The sequence below is a fragment of the Vipera ursinii genome (genome assembly GCF_947247035.1).
Source record: "Vipera ursinii genome assembly, chromosome: 5".
Lineage (NCBI taxonomy): Eukaryota > Metazoa > Chordata > Lepidosauria > Squamata > Viperidae > Vipera > Vipera ursinii.
The window spans coordinates 13,120,133-13,145,302 of record NC_139518.1 but is presented as its reverse complement, the minus strand read 5'-3'; the positions used below and the strand labels follow the sequence as shown (position 1 = coordinate 13,145,302).

Here is a 25,170-nt window from a genome sequence, read left to right as displayed (position 1 = left end):
TAATGACCATGACTGACCAATCAGTCATTAATCAACTAGGGTTTGGTTGATTAATCCATCAATGCAAATAACCTGTGATGATTGGCTATTAGAATTGCTAATCAAAAGTTGGAACTGGTGAGGTTGGAAGGATCTTGCAGAATTGCAAAATAAGTCCTGCCCCCCCCCCTTTTTTTTATCTGTGCCACTTGCATCAAAGGGATGGAGCTTGTGGTGTGATGTTCTGTTAGTGCTTTTTATTTTGTGATGAAATAGAATTGTGCAGACGTTGCTTCTCAAGAGTGTGGGGGGGAAAGGAAGAGAGAGCAACTGGGACAGTGTAGATGAAAGAATGGCTCTAAGGGGATCCCAGTCCTAGATCTAAGAAAACCTCCATCTATGACAACCACAGATTTATAAATAAGTATATTCTTGCCAAGCAAGACATAGATTGATAGCCGTAGATATGCCACAACAGAACAATAACCTGTTTATACCACATTATAAATAATAACTAACTTGATTATTTCTTAAACATCAACACTCTATATCAGGCATGTCAAACTGCCAGCCTACAGGCCAGATGTGTCATGCCAAAACCGTGCCCACCCCATTGCCAGCAATGGGGAAGAAGTTGTGATATGTCACGTGACTTCACATGATGTCATGAGTTTGACATGCCTGCTCTATATCATTTCCACGTTCCTGCTATTTATATAACCTCAAATATATGTGAAGAAATTGAAGAGCAGAAGAAATTAACTCAGGAAAGTTTGGTGATATCAGCCAAAAACCATAAATCCTTGGATTAATGGGATTATGCTTTCATTTTGAAGGAAGAAAGAAAAGTAACCAGAAGCACCTCCCAGAGCCAGAGGGTACATGATAAACCCATTAAATTTTGCCATCCATAATTAGCAGTATAGCCATTGTATCGCAATGCATTCATCAAGCTTGTTTACTGAAGAATAGAATAGGAACCAGAGCCTTTAATTAAAGCTGGCCAAATTGCTGTCAAGAAGAGACTTGCAAGCAGCAATCTCTAATTAAAATGAATTCCCATAGTAGTAGTGTTCTCTCCTAGTACATCCTTTAAAAGAGGGGTTGTAGCTACCAGAAATGCCATACATATGCCTGATAAAATCTGGCAGTGTTACAGTAATTGGAAGATTGAGTAGCAAAAGCTGGAGAAAATGGCCTGCAAAACACAGAGGCAAATAATTTAGGAATTTATTTTCTTGCTGTTGAAACGGCATTCAAAAGGATGGACAACTTAAGCCAAAGAGTTAAAGCTGGTTCCTAAACAAATGCCTTCATTTTTTTAGGCAGCTCTATATCCTTTGGGGCCTAACTGAGGCCTACAATTCTTTTTAATGAATATTTCTGGTGGGACAAAGACAGAACAGTGTGGCACTAATATTCAGTATAAAAGCCTGATTTTGAATGGCTTCTCTCCCATAGGCTGACCTCTCCTATCTTAGCTTACTTGATAAAAGAAATGAGCTGGTCTACAAAAACATAAATAAATAAATGATGAGCACACCACCCAAGCATCTGACCTGGTGCATCAAAAGCTGCTGGATTCTCTTGGGTCATGAGGAAAGGTTTAGGGAACAGTGATCTTGACAATTTTTGCGAAGGCAATAGCAATAGCACATAGAGCATGGGTGTCAAACTTGCCACATCACATGATGTGTTGCAACGTATCACAACTTTTTTTGCATTGCCAGAGCTGGGGTGGGCATGGCATCCATGTGATGCAACCGGCCCACAAGCCAGCAGTTTGACACCTGTGACTTAGACTTATATATCACTCCACAGTGCTTTACACCACTTTTTGAGTGGTTTACAACATCAGCATATTGCCTCAACAGTCTAGGTACTCATGGAAAGCTGAATCAACCTTGAGCCCATTGGGATTGAACCCCTGGCAGTGGGCAGAGTTAGTCTGCAATACTGCATTCTAACCACTATGCCACCACATCTCCTTAAGATGAAACTTTTCAATCACAAACTTAATGTGATGGAAAGCCTGATAGTTTTTATTAGTGACTGGGAAAAAGAAAGAAAGAAAGAAAGAAAGAAAGAAAGAAAGAAAGAAAGAAAGAAAGAAAGAAAGAAAGAAAGAAAGAAAGAAAGAATCATTGTTGCATTTCAAATTATATTGTCTGTCACTAATTCTCCCAAATCTTGTTTCTTTTCTGGCGTCTTTGATGCTCTCTGAGCTTAGGAGGCTTTCTTGCAGATGTTTCATCACCAACTAGGTAACATCATCAGTGCTAGCAATGGTGCAATGACACATTTGCAAGAAAATCATCAGAGGGCACCAAGGATCCCCAGTTCAATCTTGAGCTACAAATATTCTTTTTCTTCTCTATATTCTCTCCTCAGCTTACTGGCACATTTATGAGCAGGACCACAGAGGCAAGTTCAACCAACTGGTTCCATTGCCATTAATGATGTCCAAATTTATGTTTTTCTCCAGTTTTGCAGCTTAGGCATCACAATTAACTCTGTGTTGGATGATCCTGGCTTGGGGATGCTTCACATTCATTTGCCTTTTTTTTTCTTTGCAATATTGGCATATTTTTTTCTTTTTTGCACCTGTGCTTTCTGATCCTAATCTTACATTGCATTTTGTGTGTTTCAGAACTACAAGGTCACCTGTCTTGGGCCAGAGAAATGCATGGGATCCAATGCTAGTTCAATTCAAATGCAAGGGGATTCTGATTATTTCATCAACCATCTTGGAGTCCCGGCTTTGCAATTTTCATACCAGGATTCAACCATGTTAGAGGTAATTGTAAATGAAGTTGCTAGGTTAGACTGGTAAATCAGAAAACAAAATCTGCTTTACACTGCAGATTCTTGTACATTAAGAAAGTAGCTGTCAAAAGCTGCTGACTCATGTTCTTATTTCTTGCAAGAAACAAGGGGAAACAAGAGGTTTTTGGCACAGTATTTGGACACATCGGTCCTCTCCAAGTGCATGCCATGTTTCCATTGAAAAGGAAAATGTATGCTTGCTGTCTCCTGCTTAGCAAAGAAATTGCAGCAGGAGGATTAATGTGAAACATCATTGTGATATTCACAATAACATGAGCTGTGCATAGTGGATTTTTTGCTTCTTTTTTTCTTTGAAAGATGGCTGGTTGCCCTTAAAATTAAATGTAAGGCATAGTGAATGTATAAATTACACCCTGCCTGGAAAATGAATGAGGAAGAAAAAAAAAACAAACTGATGGAGAAACAGAAAAGGATGGATGCTACTAGCATTGAGAATTTAGTTTAAATAAGAAGAAAAAAATGCAATACAGAAATATTTAAATATCTAAGTTCTTTGCGTAGTATATGACAGTACGATAATGATGATAATGATAACAACAAGTTAAAACAGCGTATTTCAATCTGCTACTCTCCAGAAGGCAACAATTTTCAAGGTTTTTTTTTCTCCTGTTCTTGTGTTTCTAAGGGCAAACAGTTTCATGGTATCTGTATTTATTTTATTTTATTTTAATCCCATTTATATCCCGCCCTTCTCCGAAGACTCAGGGCGGCTTACAAGCTTAGCAGTAGCCTTCATTCTATGTATATGCCTGCTTATCAGGGCTTTCACCCCCCCCAAGCGGCATTATTACAAAGTCAGCTTAATTGCCCCCAACAATCTGGTTCCTTATTTTATCTACCTTGGAAGGATGTAAGGCTGAGTCAACCTTGAGCCTGGTGGGACACGAACCTGCACTAATTGCAGGCAGCTGGTGTTACTTAAGGAGGCATTAGCCCACTGCTCCACCAAGGCTCTAGTTTGCCTAGTCCAAACTTTTAAAAACTTTTAATAATAAGCAACACTGTCTGATTAAGATTAGGACAATTATAGCAAAGGTTAAGGCTTTACCTCCAACACAGTTTTCCCTTCACCACTTTAATTATTTAAATAAACAGAGACCACCATCCCCAGAACAAAAACATTTTTTTTAAAAAAAGGAGAAAGTGATTAAAGAGCAGTGCTATAACTCTAATATAGATATGTTTCCATGTAGATAGGCTTTCTCTCCAGGTATGTGGCCTTTGTGTTTATGATTGGTTTTTAACTTCAGGTCACCTGCAAACTAAATCCATCTACAGAACATTGCAGTAGTCCAGTTGGGTGATGATAAGAGGCATGAGTTGCTAAGGTCAGGCAATTTTTTGTAAAGAAGAAATCATATGGGTCATAATCTGAATAATCTGTTGGGATTACCAGCAGACCTTGATCTCTCTCTCTTTCCTTCCCAGCGACTAGGAGAGGTGATCAAGATGTTTTCCTCTGTGTTTTTAATAATGTGTAAAAAGCTAATCAAGGATGTCTCAATGTCCCATCTCCTTTAGCCCCTTTAGAAATGAATCTAAAGTTAAAGGATAAATCTAAATGGAGCCAAAATAAAAGTAATTCAATTTGCCTTAAAGACAATGTGGCTTTGTTTGATACAGACTATTAGAAGTACGCCATCAGGCACAGGTGACAAGCTAGTTAGTCAGTTCTTGTTGCAACCAATGAATCAATGCTTGGTTGATCAAAAATCAAAACAAAAAACTAGACCGTGTATTTGCAGGAAAATATTAGGTATCTATCTGTCTGTCTGTCTGTCTGTCTGTCTGCCTGCCTGCCTGCCTGCCTGCCTGCCTGCCTGCCTGCCTGCCTATCTATCTATCTATCTATCTATCTATCTATCTATCTATCTATCTATCTATCTATCTTCTATCTATCATCTATCTATCTATCTATCTATCTATCTATCTATCTATCTATCTATGTTCTGAACCAGCCCTCTTCTCGCCTTGTAGTAAGGCAAACCCCTATTCAGAAAGAAGAGACTGGAGAGCGTCCAAGGCTAAAAGGCATCTGCCAAGATTTATTACTCAATTAACAAAAACACTAGAGCTTGACTCCTCAAGCGGAAGAGTTGCTTTCAGCAACCAGCCCCTCCCCAAACACTCCTTTTATTGAGAGCTCAGGGCGTGGTCTCCCTGTGCCTCCTCCTGAGGAGTCCCACAGCCTTTCTTTGTTTGTTCCTGCTCGACTGCCTCCTGCGTCGGGCGTCCTTGAACAGGGCCAGCTGTGGGTCATCATCCTCCGCACTATCGGGCTCACGCAGCTGAGAAGAGGTCCCCGGCTGAGGGCTCTGCAAAGCCTCCAAACCATCATCAGCCGGTTCGTCTCCCTCCTCCCCCTCATCTGAGTCATCCGATACATCGGAGCCGGCTGTCGGACCCACAGGCTGGCCCTGAGTCACAACACTATCCCGCACCGCAGGGCCCTTCCCCCGGGTCTGCCGATCCGGATGCGGTCGGGATGGGAACTGTTCGTGAAAAGCAGTCACCAACGCAGGGGCATGAACGGCGGTCGCGTCTTCCCATGTGAAGTCCTCCGGCCCATACCCTTTCCACTCGATCAGGTACTGGAAGCGACCTTTCAGCCAGCGGGAATCCCTGATGCTGGCGACCTCGTACTCGGGGGTGCTGTCGCCATCACGAGGTCCTGATGGGGGAGGTTCCGCTTGGCGAAGTGGACAAGCCGGTTGTTCGGGGACCAACAAGGACCGATGGAAGACGGGGTGCACGCGCAGGGAACGTGGCAGAGTTAAACGATAGGCGACCGGGTTAATGACGGCCTCGACTGGGAACGGTCCAAGGTAACGGTGGTCCAGCTTCCTCGCCGGCCGAGTGGATGGTAGGTTCCTGGTGGACAGCCAGACCCGATCCCCCACCAATAATGGAGGCGTATCCCTTCTCGACCGATCGGCGAACCTCTTGTAGTCGGCCTTGGCCTTCTCCAGCTGCCGTCGCACCAACCGATGGATCGCCTGTAATTCCGCCATGAATTCATTCGCTGCCGGCTCCGGTGAGTCCACGGGAGAAAGGGGGAAAAACCTGGGGTGATAACCCACGTTGGCCAAGAACGGTGTCATCTGCGTGGAGGTGTGCTGCGAGTTGTTAAAGGCAAACTCGGCTATGGCCAAATAGTCCACCCAATTGTCCTGCTGCAGGTTAACGTAGCAGCGCAGATACTGCTCTAAGATGCCGATGACCTTCTCGGTACCCCCGTCGGTCTGAGGATGATGCGCGGACGAGAGGCAAACCTTAATGTCCAACGCCCGCATCAACTCCTGCCAGAAGCGGGCTGTAAACTGAGCCCCCCTATCGGAGACGACCCTATCGGGAAGGCCGTGCAGCCGGAACACCTGTTGGATGAACATGCGACTAGTGGCGCGAGCTGACGGTAAGCCGCGACAGGGGATGAAGTGCGCCATCTTGGTCAACATGTCCACCACCACAAACACTGTCGTGAAGCCGGAGGATGGGGGTAGATCCGTCAGAAAGTCCATGGACACAGCCCCCCAGGGTCTCTTGGGCGTTGGCAATGGCTGCAGTAAACCAGGCGGGGCCCCTGTCGCTGACTTGGCCTGCCTGCATGGGACGCAGGAGGTGACATAAGACTGGACATCGTGTCGGACTCGGGGCCACCAGAAGGTACGGGAGACCAGGTTCAGAGTCTTGAACAGGCCAAAATGCCCCGCAGCCAGGTTATCATGACACTGGCTGAGGACGAGTCCCCTGAGTGGCCCTCCCGGAACATAGAGCCGGTCACGATAATACAGGAGTCCATCCGTGACCGACCAAGGCGAATCTGGCCCCACCTCTTCCTTCCGCTGAGCCACCCACGCCTCCTGCTGCTGCGCCTCCCGGATCTGAGCCCGTATATCCACCGGCTCCCGCACCGCAGCAAAAGACTCGACGGGGATCACGGTCCTGGGCGGAAGCTTGTCTTCCACTCGGGTGTATTCGGGCTTCCTGGACAGAGCATCCGCTCTCTGGTTGTGCCCGCTTGGTATGTACCGCACCCGGAAGTCAAACCTCGCAAAGAAGAGGGACCACCGGATCTGGCGTTGGTTCAAATTCCGAGCGGTCTGCAGGCTTTCCAGATTCTTGTGGTCCGTCCGGACCTCGATTTGATGCCACGCCCCCTCCAGATGATGCCTCCAAGCCTCGAACGCCGCCTTGATGGCCAGCAGCTCCTTCTCCCAGATGGTATAGTTGCGCTCCGAGGGATTCAATTTCCGGGAGTGATACGCACAAGGGAAAAGGGTACCGTTGGGCGTCGCTGCCTGGAGTAACACGGCCCCAATGGCAATGTCGGAGGCATCCGCCTCCACGACAAACGGCCGTTGCGGGTCAGGATGCTTCAAGATGGGCTCCTTCATGAAGGCGTCCTTCAAAGCTTGGAACGCCTGTTGTTTGGGGGCGTTCCACTGGAACCGAGTCTTCTTCTGCAGGAGCCGGGTAAGGGGGGCTGTCAAGGCAGCAAAGCCAGGGATGAATGTTCGATAGTAGTTGGCAAATCCAAGAAGTCACTGAACATCCTTCACGCGACGCGGGGGTTGCCAACTCTGCAACGACTCAACTTTACTCGGTTCCATGGCGATGCCCTCAGGAGAAATGCGGTGACCCAAGAAATCGATGGTCACCTGGTAGAACTGGCACTTCTCCAACTTGGCAAACAGCCGATGTTTCCGGAGGCGCTGCAGGACCTGACGGAGATGCTGATGATGCGCTTCACGCGACGGGGAGTAAATCAGGATGTCGTCCAGGTAAATCACGACAAACTGGTCCAACAGATCTCGAAAGATGTCGTTCATAAAATGCTGAAACACAGCGGGGGCGTTGGTCAGGCCAAACGGCATCACCGTGTACTCGAAATGTCCATAGCGAGTACCAAACGCCGTCTTCCACTCATCACCCGGCCGAACCCTGACGAGGTTGTAAGCTCTACGCAGGTCCAGTTTCGTGAAGATCTTAGCCTCCCGGAGTCGGTCCAAGAGCTCGGGGATGAGGGGCAGCGGGTAGCGGTTACGCACCATGATGGCGTTGAGTTTCCGGTAGTCACAGCAGAGCCGTAACTCGCCCGACTTCTTTTTGACGAAGAGCACGGGCGCAGACACTGGCGAGGACGAGGGCCGGATGAAACCACGAGCCAAATTCTTTGTCAGGAAGTCCCGCAATGCAGCCAACTCGGGCTCCGACATGGAGTACAAACGCCCCACTGGGAGAGGCGCATCAGGGACTAGATCAATGGAACAGTCATAGGGCCTGTGCGGGGGTAATTGGTCCGCCTCTGACTCGCTGAACACATCAGCAAAGTCGGACAGTTCGGGAGGCAAGGAAACCCCTGGGGAACCCTCCACCTGGCCGGCACAGATATGGCGGGTGTGATCCACGCACTGCAAACTTGGGAAGGTGACCAAGTTCTGAGACCAATAGATCTGTGGATCATGCGCCCGGAGCCACGCCAATCCCAAGACCACGGGGAAGTGCAGTTCCGAAGTGATGTAGAACTGGATGGCCTCCACATGAGAACTGATGGCCATACACACGGGTTGCGTGGTGGCCGTAATAGGCCCGGACAGGAGCACTCGACCATCGATAGTCTCCACAAGCATGGGCGGATCCACCGGACACTGGGGAACAGCCCATTTGGCCACGAAGGCCGAGTCCATAAAGTTAGTGGTAGCCCCAGAGTCAATTAAGGCATGGACCGGAATCCCCTCTGGCTTGCCAGGAAGGATCAGACGTGCCTCCAAAATCAAATGCCGTGGAGGTTCACAGGCACCGTCAGAACGGCGTCGCTCGGCGTGGTCGTTGTGGGTCGCCCGATCTATCACACCGTCTAGATCGGGCTCGGGCCGTTTCCCGACAGCAAAGTAGAAGACTTTCTCGGGGCAGGCTTGGTCACTGATGCCCGCTGACGCTTCCTCGGGCAAGAAGCAGCCAAATATCCAGGGTCCCCACAGTAAAAACACAACCCCCCCGATCGTCGTCTGTCCATTTCCGTCACCGAGAGACGGGACCTGGTGGCACCCAGCTCCATTGGCTCCTCCCTCTGGACTGGGGGCTCACGCACAACAGGAGCGGCAGGGGTCTGTGGGGTGGCACAGCGACTCTTTCGCTGCTGCAGCCGGGCATCGATCCGCAGACAAAGATGGATCAGCCCATTCAGGTCTGAGGGAATGTCCACGCGGGCCAGCTCATCCAACACCTCCTCCGACAAGCCATCCTGGAAGGCATCCACGAGCGCAGCCTCATTCCAGGCGGAATCCTGGCTAAGCAGCCGGAAATCACTGATATAGGCATGTAGGGGGCGCTGACCCTGCCTCAAAGCTTTCAGGCGTCGGGTGGCGGTCTGCGCCTTAATTGGGTCCTCGTACATGAGGCGCATATGGTCACAAAACCCCCCAAAGTTATCCAACAAAGGGCTAGGCTGTGCCAGCAAAGGCGTGCCCCAACGAGCTGCATCCCCCGACAGAAGACTCAACACGAACCCCACCTTATCCCGGTCAGTGGGGAAATCAGCTGCTCTCACACTGATAAAAAGTTGGCATTGTCCCAGGAAGGCAGGAAACAGTTCTGGATTACCAGCAAATTTATCCGGCATAGCTATCTGACATTTCCTCCTGGGTGGGGGTGCAGCATGTACCTGAGCTTGCAGTTGAGCCACCTGAGCTGCCAACAAAGTGAGTTGCTGGGTGAGCTGGGCATTCTCGGCAAGAAGCTGCTCCATCGTAGTAGTAAGGGGTGGGAGGCTGAAAGCAAACTGTTCTGAACCAGCCCTCTTCTGGCCTTGTAGTAAGGCAAACCCCTATTCAGAAAGAAGAGACTGGAGAGCGTCCAAGGCTAAAAGGCATCTGCCAAGATTTATTACTCAATTAACAAAAACACTAGAGCTTGACTCCTCAAGCGGAAGAGTTGCTTTCAGCAACCAGCCCCTCCCCAAACACTCCTTTTATTGAGAGCTCAGGGCGTGGTCTCCCTGTGCCTCCTCCTGAGGAGTTCCACAGCCTTTCTTTGTTTGTTCCTGCTCGACTGCCTCCTGCGTCGGGCGTCCTTGAACAGGGCCAGCTGTGGGTCATCATCCTCCGCACTATCGGGCTCACGCAGCTGAGAAGAGGTCCCCGGCTGAGGGCTCTGCAAAGCCTCCAAACCATCATCAGCCGGTTTGTCTCCCTCCTCCCCCTCATCTGAGTCATCCGATACATCGGAGCCGGCTGTCGGACCCACAGGCTGGCCCTGAGTCACAACAATCTATCTATCATCTATCTATCTATCTATCTATCTATCTATCTATCTATCTATCTATCTATCTATCTATCATCTATCTATCATCTATCTATCTATTCTAAAGAATTTTAGGTAGTGTTGTTTAAGGCTCTTGGTAATGAGAATCAATTTGATGGAGGGGTAAGGTATTGGCGTAGAAACCAGTAGACTGTGAGTTCTAGGCCTTCCTTAGGCATGAAAACTGGAAGAGTGATTTTGGGCCAATTACCAGGAAATTTAGAGTTCTTAGTCCCATTTTTGGCATGAAAATTGGCTGAGTGACTTTCTCTTTCTCTCAGCTCAACTCACCTCATGGGGTTATTATAGAGAAAATAGGAGAAGCAAGAAGTATTAGATATATTTACTACCTTTAGTTGCTTATAAAGTAATAAAGGGGGATAAAAATCCAATAAATAAATAAAGTACACTTCAGTGTGAAATCCGAAAATATTTCTCATCCAATTAATTGAATTATTTATTTGATTGATTGATTGATTTCTATAGAAGCCCATCTCAGCAAACAATTCTGGGCAGCTCACAATCAAAAAACATATATTACATTTAAAATATTAAAAATGTTTTAAAACAACAAAAAGGTAAAGCCATTAAAACAATTAAAAAACATTAAAACATCTAATATGGTCCCAGTACAAAAAGCAAGATTTATTTTAATATTCAAGACTACATTTCAGGACTCAAGAGTGTCATATAAACAAATAGCCATCCAGAGAGGTTAGCATGATGGAAATAAATAAGGCATCCAACACATAGTGCTTGAAATTCACAGTATACTGTAAATGGAAATCTGCTTAAAGATGTTTCCTTAAAGTCACTTAACCCAGAAGCAACAACATCTTTTTTCAACATTGGCCTTCTCTACATGTGTAGACTTCTAAAATTTTGCAGTAATGGCCACACTGTCTAGAGAATTTTGGAAGTTAAAAGTCCATAGATCTGGAGGATAGCCAGAAGGAGATCAGTTATTAACCTGCATCCTTGGATTGTCTATTGTTCTATCCATATTTCTTACAATATTAAAAGAAAGTCTATAATTTAATTTCTTAGCACATAGAAAGTTGCCAAATCAATTGCTGGCACTTCTAGATAAACTTCTTGCAAAACAAAACAAAACAGAAACCTTCTTGAAGTTCAGATAAACTGCTCCCATTCAACAAAGTTTGGCACTATATAAAACTTTGGCATTATTTAATTTTAAGGTACTCCCTTGTGTAAATAGGTGTCATGAGTAAAAATCAAAATTGGGAATATATCTTTGATAATGTGTTCTAACTCCTGTCATTGTCCTTAAGGAAAATGGGGAGGGTTTTTTTGGGAGGGGGGGAGGTGCTTTCATTATCTGCCAAAATGAAGCAGGATCTTGGAATCCCTTCTGTGTTATTAGCACTACTAATTTGCTAATAATTAAATTTCGCAAAGGCAGAGTAGTCTCTGGATTTGCCAAAAATTACAGTGATTCTTTCTTTTATTTCTCCCCCGTCCTGCCCGCATTATTTAATAAGAAATGGTTCTGCTAATTGAATTGTCCTGTCATTGGTGTATTTTATTTTTAGCAAGAAGACTTTTCAATTTGTGAAACACTGTTGCACCTATTAGAAAAATCATTCTGCTTTAGATTAAATGCAAGGCAAAGGTTGTCATAAAAGAAATGGAAAAGCAGATGTTCCATGATTAAGTGTGCAATGTTTATGACAGGCTTGTGGTCCAAGGCTCATTTCTTCTGTCACTTAACAGCTGCTCTACACAGCTTCTGTGTTCCGAATTGGACACTGCGCAGGGCCTAGGAGAGAATTGGAAGGCTCCAACTTAATCAGAGCAGGAGTTTTTCTGTAGCGTCTATCTTGATTGACATGACAGAAGCAAACAGGATAATCATTCATTCGTTCATTCGTTCGTTCGTTCGTTCAGAGCCACCCAGTTTTATAATATGGGCAGCTATGTAAATGTTTGGGTTTTTTTTTAAAAATAATCTATCTATCTGCCTATCTATTTCTCTCTCTCTTATCATCTGTCTATCATATCTATCTATCTATCTATCTATCTATCTATCTATCTATCTATCTATCTATCATCACCTCCATGTGATATCAGTTCCTCACAGAAGGGATTCATACCAGCGCTTAATGTTTCTGCTGGCAGCTAACTCTGCTGGCAAGAGGTTTCTTTACCTGGAGTGCATGAAGATTACAAAATATGGTTGGATTCAATTTTCATAATCCCCAGCTAGCATTGTCTTGAAGTTAAATAGATTTTGAGGACTGGGGGTTAATGAAAGCTGTGTTGGGACACCAGTATGGAAAAAATACATGTAATGTTCATTCATTCTTCAACTGTTCTGAATTATTCAGGTGAGTCTACTTTCTGCCACCATAAATAATCTCATGTAGGATTTGAATAAATAGGGCAGTTATTTTCAACCTGAGGTAAGATAAAAAGGAATAAATATAACACAGGCCATCATGCTGGCAGGTGCAGTAGATCAGTGCAGTAGATTTTTAGCAGAATGGAAATACCATAGCTTGTGATCAATTTAATGATAATAATCAGAAATTCAGTCCTGGGAGAATAGTACTTCTCCCCCATAAAAGCTTAATAAACAAATATATTGTGGTATGCTAATAAAGATCTTCTCAGCCAGTGCTTTTTTTTGTAAAAGAAAAAGGTGCCAGAACTCACAAATGTCATACAACCCGCCTTGACTACCCTATAAGGTTCCATCCAAAAAAGGTGCCGGAACTCCGTTCTGAGCGTTCTATGAGAAAAAAAGCCCTGTTCTCAGCATTTGTTATTTAAGAATATAGCTTCAGTTTCTCTTACTATAAGGCCTGTCCTGGATATCTTATTTCTGCAATTGTATCTGCAGATGTTCAGAATGATAAAATAATGTGGTCATGCCCATGCCAGCTTTCTCCAAGCAGTTAATTAGTATGGAATGAATCAGAACTGAAGAAGCTTCTTGGATGAGAAGTGAAATATCTTCAAGGAAAAACAAAATCCAATTGCCTTTTAAAAAAGCACCTTTGGGAGAAAACTATTCTTATATTTCCTCTTATCTCTGGCTTGTTGAGGAGGGGAATAGGAAAGGCATAGATTTCTTGGAAGAACTGTAAAATTTTAATTTCCTCACACTGGAATTCAAGATGTATTTCTCTTTTGACCTGGAGTTCTGACCCTCTTCTTGAGGTTAATGGAGACTAGTGCACTGATGAATAGCTGAAATGGGAGGGCTCCTTATGATTTTTATTATCTTGAGAAAGAGTAGGAAACATCACAATTTATTGACATTGAATGTACTGATGGCTACCACTTAAAGGTTAAGGAAAAAATTATGGAAAATAAGTCATTCATAATCACTGTTCATGATGACCCAAAGATGCTTTCAAAAAGGCAACTGGACTTTCTTAATTTTTTAGGTAGTGTTGTTTAACGCTCAGTGTATTTCATAAGTTCCATATGGAAGAAGCTTCTTGGATGAGAAATGAAACATTTTCAAGGAAAAATAAATCAAGACTTTTTGAGAAAGCACCTTTGGGCCCACCATGTCCTGGGTGATGGAAGATCTTGACTGATATTCATGATGACTGTTTACTACCTCGATATTTGCAAGGAATCAATTTGAATACTAGCTGCTATGGAGCAACAGTGGAAGAGAATAACCCCATCCCTGTACATATTTGTCAGCTTAGATAAGTCTTTGTACTGGTTTAATATTACTTATTTCATTTATTTAGGCAACAATCACCTTCTACAAACTTTTAACAAAACATTGTGTCATTTTGTTTGCATAACCACTGGCACATACCATCTAAACATCAGAAATAAAAGGACTAATGACAAAGGCTTGTGAAGCCTCTAAAATACACCAACTTCCACTCAAGTACTGTTTGGCATTTAGATATTGACACAGCGATATAAGATTCAGATTTAAGGTGGTTTAATCAGTTAAAATGTGGCCCTTAATCAAATATGTCATTTATAGAGGATTTAGAAAATTTTCAAATATATGTTGCTTTCTTGCTCATATCTGATTTCCTGGAATTACAGTGGCCTTTTAGGCGGAGGAAGTGTTTGGAAAGATTAAGAAAACATTACTGGTTGCTTACTTTATATATATATATATATGTGTGTGTGTGTGTGTGTGTGTGTGTGTGTGTGTGTGTGTAAATTACTAACAAAGAATTAAAGGGAAACTGAGATGCATTTCTGACTCCTTAGTCGTCCTCAGTCAGCTATACCCTTCTGAGATTCGAACCTGGGCTGATTGCATACAAGGCAGTGTTATTTGCCTCTAAGCCACAAGGTCCCTCTCGCTCTGTTAGCTTTTTTCTGCAAGGGAAGATATGTTTCAAATGTTAACTATTTAGATTACCTTGCTAGGCCCCAAACATGGGGCAAATCTTTATTTCCTGTTTTCAGCCTATCTTGAAGGCTATCAAACAGGCAGTAGTCACACCGGACAATTCATATATTTGTGTAAATTACTAACAAAGAATTAAAGGGAAACTGAGATGCATTTCTGACTCCTTAGTCGTCCTCAGTCAGCTATACCCTTCTGAGATTCGAACCTGGGCTGATTGCATACAAGGCAGTGTTATTTGCCTCTAAGCCACAAGGTCCCTCTCGCTCTGTTAGCTTTTTTCTGCAAGGGAAGATATGTTTCAAATGTTAACTATTTAGATTACCTTGCTAGGCCCCAAACATGGGGCAAATCTTTATTTCCTGTTTTCAGCCTATCTTGAAGGCTATCAAACAGGCAGTAGTCACACCGGACAATTCATATATTTGTGTAAATTACTAACAAAGAATTAAAGGGAAACTGATATATATATATATATATATATATATATATATATATATATATATATATATATATATATATATATATATATATATATATATATATATATATAGTATACAGTATACAGTATACAGTATACAGTATACATACATACATACATACATACACACACAAACACACACACATTATATATATATAGATAGTATCATCTTAATAGGTTATAGAGTATTATATTTATCTACTCTGGAATGAATTGTTACAGAGATTATGTTGGCTTCTCTTTCTTTAATCTCACAAAAACCCAAATCTCATAAAATTCCAAAATCAAACACACAGATAAATGCAGACACTTTTTTTTAAGTGCAAAGAAATGTTTAGAGAACGTAGGGATTGGAGACATAGAAACTTAAGGCAATTATTTAACCATTGTAACTGATTACAGGCAGTCTTCAACTTACAACAGCTTGTTTAGTGACCATTCAAAGTTCCAATGGCAGTGAAAAAAGTGACCTTTGACCTGTTTTTCACACTTACGACGATTGCAGCATCCCCATGGTCATGCAATCAAAATTCAGATGCTGACATGTATTTGTGACAGTTGCAGTATCTTGGTGTCATGTGATCAATTTTGGCAACCTTCTGACACACAAAGTCAATGGGGAAGCCAGATTCACTTAACAACAGTTTGACTAATTTAACAACTACAGTGATTCACTCAGCAACTGTGCCAAGGAAGGTCGTAAAATGGGGCAAACACACTTAACAAATGTTTCACTTTGCGATAGAAATTTGGAGCTCAATTGCGGTTGTATGTCGAGAACGACCTGTATTGCTTGATTATGTGCCATCAAGTGGTTGTTGAATCTTAGCAACCAGAAAGCTACAATTTCTCCTAGATGACCTAGCCCAGGGATCAGCAACCTAAAACAGTGAAAGAGCCACTCGGAACCGGTTCCCTCACAAAAGGAAAAACTGGGAGCCGCAAAAAATGTGTGCGCATGTGTGCGCATACATGCGCGCATGCGCAGAACAGGGTTTGACTGAAGAGTGGAGCCAAGGCGAGATATGCACCTACCCTGCATATTTGAATTGATTGGTTGAACTTTTTTAGTCCCGCATTTTTTTTTTGGATTGTACATGGCGGAGAACTGGGAGCCACAGGAGACATCTGAAAGAGCCACATGTGGCTCCGGAGCCGCGGATTGCAGACCTGTGACCTAGCCCCAATAGTGCACCGACTGCCACGCTTTGCTCTTTTTCAGTGAAAGGTGATCCAAACTGGATTTGTAGTTTTACCATTCCTGTTTCTAAAGTAATGCTTGGCTTATATAAAGTAAAGAACTTCATGTCCATTAGTACAGTCTTCCATAATCTAAAGAAGGATCTGGCTTGCAAATTAACCAATATTTTTTTCTCAAAAATTATCTCTTCACTGCTCATCCTTTTTATTCTGTCCGTTTATAACAGTGTTTTAGCTCATAAGATGACATATTTTCTTCTTAGAAAGACTGCTAGATCAAGATTACAGCTGATGTTATTAGTTTGTTTTTAGAAAATACTGTGCTATGCAATCTCTAAAAATGATTTCCCCTATGGTATTTTTGTTATTTATTAATGCATTTAAGATGAAGAATTTTATAGCAGCTATCTAATTTCTGACCATGTAAAGTTTTCAGGACATTTATTTTTACCATCCAAACAATAAAGGTTTTTTTTTCTCCATATCTTCTATCAAACATAAGTGCTGTTCCCTCTAAAACAAGGCATAAAAATTTCCCTACTATTATATTCCAGGGCTGCTGGCAAATTCTGTAATGTCATGAGATCATGAGTTTTAAAAATCAGAAATCAACATTTTAAAAATGCTATTAAAAAGGAAGATTCTTTTTAAGGATTAAAATGCTTTGAAGCATTTTGATTATTGGAAATTACATCTTTTTCAGAAGAAATCCAGAATGATTTTTATTTTTTTGAAATATTGGCCCTTTTTGAAAGTAACTTTTCAATTTCTTGTGCATAGTCTGTCCTATTCACCTTTCTCTTCCAGAAAACTATGGAAATTTTTATTGCCACCTAAGGATCTAACAACCGTCAATAGCCAGTTTACAAAAAAACAAAGCAAACATGGCTTTTTATATAAAATGTTCTATATATGTTTTATTTATCTTATTTAGATTCTTCACTCATATCCAATTGTGAGCATGTTTTCTTTGTGACAAAACAATGAATTAATACATGCTGCAGCTAGTTACTGGATTAATCCATTCTGGATGCTTATGAAATACACACTGAGCCATAAATTAATCAAATAGTTTGGTTTGTACTGTATACTAAGATAAGAGAAAAACCTAATAAAGTTTAACACTAACCATGTGTAGCTTATTATGTGAAAGTAACTGTTAAGTCCATAGCTGATCTAGTTAAGACATTGTGTAAACAGCCCATACATTAGAAGGAGTTGGGAATATTAACTGGGAGGACTAAAGTGTGAATAGTAAGAGAAGTAAAGTTGGAATAGTAGCAGAACTAAAATTGGATGTACCTTCTCAAGAATTATCTAGAAATGCTATTTACCTAGGTTGCAATTCACCCAGCATTTAAATACATGAACAAAAATATCTGATTCTTGGGGGCAATGCTCAACTCCATTTCCGAAAACATTTCTGTGGCCAGCGTGACTAAAAGGCAAGGCTCATAGAACACTGTTACCTTCCCACCAAAGTAGTACCTATTTATCTACTTGCATTTGCATGCTTTTGAACTGCTAGGTGAATAGGAGATGGAGCAAGTAATGGGAGCTCACCATTATGTGGCCCCTGGGTCTTGAACCTGATCCATTAGCTTTCCAACTGACTAGCTTAGCATCTTTAACTGCCGAGCCACCACGGCCCATTAATTTAATTCAATAGTCACTGCAAAAATGTCCATGGTCTCTATGTGTGTGTGTGTGTGTAGGTATATGTCTTGGCTAAGGCCTCCTTTTGAAGTCTTTCAAGGATGTTGTATACTTTCAAGGACTTAGAGAAAACTCCTAGTCCTACATGCTTTTGATTAGACACGGCTGATTTTTCAGAGCAAAACTGTGTCCTAATTCTAACATTTCCAGCTCACCTTCCAGCAGTGGACTAAGACACATTTTGTCATGCAACCTGTGTTGAGCAAATTGAATTTTAATTTGAAGGGTGATTATTCATGTCCTACCTTGTGGTGTTTCGTTGCCCTCTAGATTTAAATTGTTATTTTTACATTAATTATATTGATACGTGGAGATTATTTCTATGCTAATTTTAGTGATGAGAAAAGCTGACCTGACTTTTTTTAAAAAAAATACTGCATGCATTCTTCATGTAATAGGTTTAAACAGGTGAATTAAACATCTGGCTGATTCATTCAAATGATAGGTTAAATTTTAGTTAAGCTTTTTTTTTCTTGTTTAACATGCTGCAAACATCCAGGCACCTTGTTCCATGTATGGTTCACTATAATGTGCAAATCCACAAAATGGATTATACCAAAAAGCAAGGTAAGTGTCTTGCATGAACACAATTTTAGTGATACATAGCTGCTAGAATGCAAAGCATGACCCATAGAAGTATGCTGTCAGCAGTTCCAGTCAGTTGGGTATATTAAATGAGGCCTTGCCTTCTCCCATCTGTAACTTGCCTTTATTGGAAAGATGGGAATCTTATGCAAATATCTTGCTTGAACTTAAAAGCAACATCTGTAAAACTGTGTGAGGTAAAGAAGGAAGAAGTTGTGCATGTGATGATATAGCTAGTTTCAGCTAGAGAAACCTAATTTTTCCAATAAAGGATATTTGTAGCTCAGGGTTGAACTGTGGGGTCCTTGGTGCTCTCTGAAGTTGGTTGCTTTCTTGAAGACCTTTTGTTACCCAGCTGTTACAATTGATGATGTTACCTTCTTGGGTTATGAAAGGTCTGCAGGAAAACAACTAAATGTGGCTTCCGGTTTGCGTGCACAGCGCTTCCGGATGCACAGGAACAGTTTGCTTCCTGCCGTCCGTTCTTTCTTTTTTGGAGGACCCTGAAAAGGGTCGAAAATCACCCTGGAGGGGCGACTACCAAGAGGAGGCCTTATCTTTGAGTTGTCCACTTGAATCCAGGAGAACTCCTTTGGCTCGAAGAAGAGACCGGCCATAAAGATGGCCGATCATTAAGCTGTTCCCTGCCGAAAGCCAAAAGCACTACCTAGCACTAAGAAGCAATCTGGAGGACCTGGGTGAGACTTTACCTTTCTTACTCTCTTAACTACGTTCCTGAGAGACTTTCCTGAAAATTCTTTCCCCACTTTTTGAAAAAAAAAACAGCAAATATCTACTCTGGGAACAAATCTTAAAGCCTTAAAGAAATTCAAGTAATTCAGGAAAGAAATTAAGTAATTTTATTTGCATTTACTAAAAAGCTCCTATTTTTTGGTGGGGATCTACTACCCTATTTCCTCTCTAAACTGTGAATTAAAGAAAAAATGGGACTAATGCTACAAAAGTTTTATATTAATTTGGGAAAAAAGATTTTTTTACATTGCATTTTATATGCTGTTGATGACATCTTGTGGCAAAACTTGATACAGCAAGTAAACTTTTCTCCTGTTGTGAGAGCTGACTGAATAACAGAGCTGTCCTTGACATTAATTTTGAAGATAAGTGTGGAAACACCTGGCACTGAATACAACTCTTGGAGGTGGATAATCTTTGACTATTATTAAAATAGCCTACATGGAAGATTTAGCTGCAAACAACAAAGAAATGGATGGAATATATCCCACCACTTGATTATAAACTGATAATAGACACAATTTTTGCAATGACAGAGCAAATTAAAGCCAAACTACAAGAAAAATCTGACAACTTAAAGCCACCAAATCAAATTCTGACCTTAAATGAGGAAATGATAATCCAAGAGCAAATAGAAGAAGTGGAAACTAATACTAAAATAGGAGATTTCAAAGAACAACAAATGCAACCTACAGAGAATCTTAAGTCCAAACTTCATTGTCAACTACAAAACTTACAACTCAAAAAGCAATAGCACCTGAAGAAAGCAATATTAAAAGTGAAGACATTAAAAGCCTTCAAATATACTTTATTGAGAATTCAACTAACCAAATGATAACCACCATACCAGCTACTACTTTCTACCTAATCTAGATGAAATTGGAAGAAGAAAGAGACGTCCCTGATTTAATGACAACTATATTACATCAATCATCAAAAACTGAATTATTAAAGCAAAACTTCAATGGTTACAAAGGGGACACTTTCTTTGCAAAACTGACATTTGGATACTCTCCCTGGATTCAAATAAGGGGTATAGGAAGAAAGGGAGATACATTTGAGAATTTAAAGACGCCAAAAGGGAAGCCTGATTGGCACAAAAGGAAGGCATGAGTTAGATTTAAAAAACTGAACTTGCTTCTTTTTTGGGATTCCGATCAGAAGGTTGGCAGTTTGGCGGGTCGAATCCCGAGTGCTGCATAACAGAGTGAGTGCCTGTTACTCGTCCCAGCTTCTGCCAACCTAGCAGTTCGAAAGCACGTAAAAATGCAAGTAGAAAAATAGGGACCACTACAGTGGGAAAGTAACAGCATTCCGTGCGCCTTTGGCGTCTAGTCATGCCGGCCACATGACCACGGAGATGTCCTCGGACAAGCGCAGGCTCTTTTGACTATGTGATAACTAAGGGAATCCGAGAGGGAATCCCTGTTGATGCAACCTGAACTATTTACAACTTGTTATTTGTTATTTTGACTATCCAACCACCGTATTGCTTCACAAATACATGTATATGTAAATATTAAAAAATCAATAATATATATATATATATATATATATATATATATATATATATATATATATATATATATAATAACTAAACTCAGAGAGCACCAAGAACCCCACAAACCCCATTTTATTAGAAAACCTTATTTGTCTCTTCTTGTTCTTGGTTGTTCTCCTTTTGGGTCCTCACTGTGCCTTGCACATTCCTGGAGGGATCATGTGGCTGTTGTTATCAATGAAAAATACATTCCTGTCTCTTATTGGTAGATTCAAGGTTGACTTCCCTTTCCCTTTGTAGATAAATTAGCTAGAAAGTTTTGCAAAATCAGCTGCCATCCTCATCAGTTAGAAACAGAATAGGCTACAATATTTTAGTAATGAACCCATCTTCTGGAAGAGCTGTTCTCTACTAGGGATGTTCACATCAAACACAGGAAATCAGGACTACGGGCTGTTCAAATGAATACATCAGTTTATTGTATGCTAAAGCTCTCTACAAGATTCTGAACTACTAACAGTCAAAGCAATTTGGTGGTAGATAAGAGTCAACAGAATTTCTGGTGTGCTGGACTTAGATCTCTTTTGGGCATGAAGGCATTTGATCTCTCCCTTGGGCTTAGCTTGGTCATCTCCTACAGTAAATCATTTACTGCTTGTTGTCTATTGCTTGTTGATCATGCTTTTTTTTGGGGGGAGTGTATAAAAGCCATGCTAAATTGTGTATGAAGGCTCTTGGTAATTGGACTAGAAGACCTCCAAGGTCCCATCCAACTGTTATTCTGTTATTCTGATTTGTGACATGAGTCCCAAGAGCACCTCTTTGTTGCTATACTGTACATAATTTCTTGCATTGTGTGATAATTGGCTTTGCAACAAGATAAAAATGATCCAAGCAAATGAGTCAGTCAGTCTACATTTGGCCAACCCAAAGATCCTGGCCTTCTTTGTGGCTGCATTGAACAAGGAGGCTTAGAGCTGGTTGTCTCACTCTCATCTCATCTGAATGCAGAATGAACCCTCAGTAGGATTAACAGGTTTTTTGAACACGTATTTCACTATTTTCTCACTTGGATCAAATGAAAGCAAAGGCTACCACTTTGTGTAAAGGATCTGAAAACCTCACTCCAGAATGTTTCCCAGGCTAAACAAAGCTCACAGCCCAGCCCTGAAGGAATGCTTGCTGTGATCAAATAACATAAATTTGCACCACAGGAATGACTGAAGCCTTAGCCTCTTGGTGGCTTGACAAAGCAATGAAGTGTCCTTGCATTGCAGCACCTTTTAAACATTAAACATTTAATCTATGCAACAATTAATCAGACTTACAAGAGGGGATAAGGATGTAGCCATGAAAGAGCTAAGCATAAAAATAATATATGATTTCTGACTCAAATTGATTAAGACTGAAAAAGAGAACTGCAGCATCCTAAAAGAATTCATATAGAGCATCCATTCTCTTCCTAGTCACACAGCACTTGGAATGTGCCTTAAAGGCTTCAGATTTTTTCTTTTCATCTACAGTATAGAAACTAAGACATAGTTTCCTATGCAATCATATTTTTAGATTCAGTCCAGACCCAGGGCTGGTTCCAAAAGATTATTGCAGCATATATATTAGACCAAACCTGGGCATTTTATAGCCCCTGGGCCACATCCATTTGGCTGTCCCTGTCCAACCCACATGTATTGTTTTTACTTTGAAGGCAACTGCTCTTTTCCCCCCTATTTATGTATTTGTGTGCATGCATCTTCACAGCACTATTGGTTTGGCCCTCCACCACAGTCCAAGTTTTCATATTGTCCTTTGGGAAAATGAATTACCCACCCCTGTATTAGACAAACCATACAGCTGTCTCTCAACTTGAATGTTTCCTGAATGCTATTATCTCATTGGACCAGCCAATGGGTTATGAACAGAACCACAGCAGTCACAGCAAATGTGGGGTGGCAAATCTTTATGGATAATGCTGCTTTATTTGTTACATTCATACAATAACACTCATATGTAACCCAGATCTGGATTGCAAAAATCTAAGCAGCTAATATATGGTGTCAAAGAGCCACTTTCCTTTTGGTACCATTTAGTGGTCATCTGCATTTTTGCAGCTCAGATCTGGTAGCATTAAACACACAGGAGGCAGGATTCATACACAAAAATCCCAAATGTCTGAATGCATGGACAAGATTGCTGAATATTTTTAATTATGGAAGAGTTTGGATTTTCTTATGACTTCTGAGCAAGGGACTATAATAAAGAGGTTGATGCTAAAACCTTAAAGTGAAAATTGGCATGGCACACTGCAGATTGAAACATATCTGTTTAAACATACTTTTAAAAGGGGGGAAAAGCCATAAGGGAACATACACTGCCACTTCTAGCAGCACATAATAACTGACAGCTTTTAATAGTAATGAATGAGAAACAGCAGGTAATTGTAGTTACAGAGACTTTCATGAAGATCATGTCTATTCCAGCAATTCATACTCTCTGCCACTCCTCCCCAATGTATTGCTAAGATGAAAATCATGATTATGGTTCCTTCCCCTTCCAGCATTAATGGAAACATTCTAATGAAATATAATACTGTAACAGTGCAATCTCATCTTGCAAACCAAAATGCTTGTTTCCATCTTCACTACCTTTAGGGCTGATTTTGGCCATGTTATTGAGACCCTAAGTAGAAAATGAAAAACCAAACTCAAGATATTGCTGAACTATCTTTAGATCAAGAGGAGATTTTTTTTTTACCACCTTTCTTTTTTTCTACACGTTTGCCTTTTCTTCTTCAAAGCAGGCCGGTTGCTCACTGAGTACTTAGTTAAATGTAGACTATCAGCTGTTTGATAGATTAATGTTTAACTTTTTTTTGCAATAAGTAGATTTATGTCAGAGTTTTGATGGACTGGCAGACAGACTTTTTACAGTTTGCAGAATTCAGCCAAAAGTTCCCGCTGGATTAGATCTTTTAAATCTTCTTCAAATGCTGGCTTTTTGTACCATGGACTGTATGTATCATGGGAAGAAATTATGACTGTTCAGGACCTCTCCCTTCCCTTCAAAAAAATGAACAAAGGATTTAACAAAGATCCAACTTGAATTGTTCAGCTCCGTCCTTTTTTTCTCCCTCCAAAATGCATGGGGTTCAGAGCATTGAGTTAAACACATGAAGTGCCATCCCAGCAAGACCTATTGGATGACTGCTGGCTTGTGCCAGTTCACAACCAGCAAGCCAGTTAAACAAACAGAACTATTGTTAGACACAGTGAATCATGAGTTTTGTCGCTGGCTCCTAAATTTAGAAGCCATTTAAGAGCTCCCCAAATGGAAAGAAAGAAAGCTTCCTATGACGACTAAAGTTGATCATTAAAACAAGCTCCATCATATTAATTTTCTTTTCTTTTTTTCTTTTTGGCATCTCCCCATGTCCTTTTTCAGAATTTCGCTGAAAGAATCACTGCCAGTTCCTAGATTTAGAAAAGCACCACAGGATGAAAGAAAAACCAGGGACCACCTATCAGCCGGCTGCCACAACCTCTATGCTGCCCTATTGTTAATCTTTCTTTTGAGAGATGGGCCTTTTTCCTCTCTGAATCAAGAATGGTTGAACGTAGCCACAGCTCTGATAATAGGCAGTAAACAATGTTTAACTGAGGGAAAAAATTGGAGGCATCTGTCCATAGGCCCCTCTCACAGCAGAGTTCCACTCCTTCAAATACATAGGTAGCAATTGACCTAAATTGCTAACTGATTTTATTTGGAATTACCTGTACACTTGGTTCTCTCTCTCTCTCCTTTTTTTTTTTTTTTTTTTTTGGCCAGCCTGTAAAATTCTGAAAAGTGCCACCACTTTCTTTCAAAAGAAGTTCTCAGTTCTTCTCAGTCTATCGGAAGCATCAAAGTAAAGTCAGGGTACATGGGTTTTTCTTTATTTAAAACACTGAAACTCAACTGGCTTATGCCTGAACTAAGTCACAAAGCAAGGGTGCAAAGGTGAATGACTTTCTTTTGGCCAGAAATGTTCTTTTTAATTTATGTCGCACCGTAAATTAGGCTACAGAAGGCCTAAACCTTTGGTGCTTATTTTTGGAAATAATTGAAAGAACAAGCAGTTTTCTTAATTTTCACATAGAGAAAAAAAAAGATCTGATTTCTGAAATCTGAGGATTCCAAGATTTTAAAGAGGTCATATATAGTGGTTATCAGCTATAAAGCCTTACATGGCACAGAACTGGTTTACGTACCAGACCATCCGCTTTCAGGAAGGTCTCCCATCTCACACTGTATCTTCAGTGAAAAAAAAGTCACCTTATAGGATCCAGATGTCTGAGTTGGATGGCCATATACACCCTGAATTACATGAAATGTGTAATAACCAATGTTTCTTGGGTTATAGAGATCCATTACATATACTGTACATCACTGAGCTACTAGGCAAACGATCAAACA

The 25,170-nt window shown here is 41.5% G+C and overlaps 1 protein-coding gene across 4 annotated transcripts in view; it reads left to right on the top strand.

Annotated features, from left to right (window-relative positions):
* The window catches only part of NAALADL2 (N-acetylated alpha-linked acidic dipeptidase like 2), a 474,305-nt gene that overhangs the window by 311,236 nt on the left and 137,899 nt on the right, over window positions 1–25,170 (top strand). For all 4 annotated transcript variants that reach the window (XM_083363590.1, XM_083363589.1, XM_083363591.1 and 1 more), the window contains one exon: window positions 2,630–2,776. In XM_083363590.1, coding sequence (XP_083219716.1) covers window positions 2,630–2,776 — 147 coding nt within the window. The remainder of the gene's footprint in view (window positions 1–2,629; window positions 2,777–25,170) is intronic.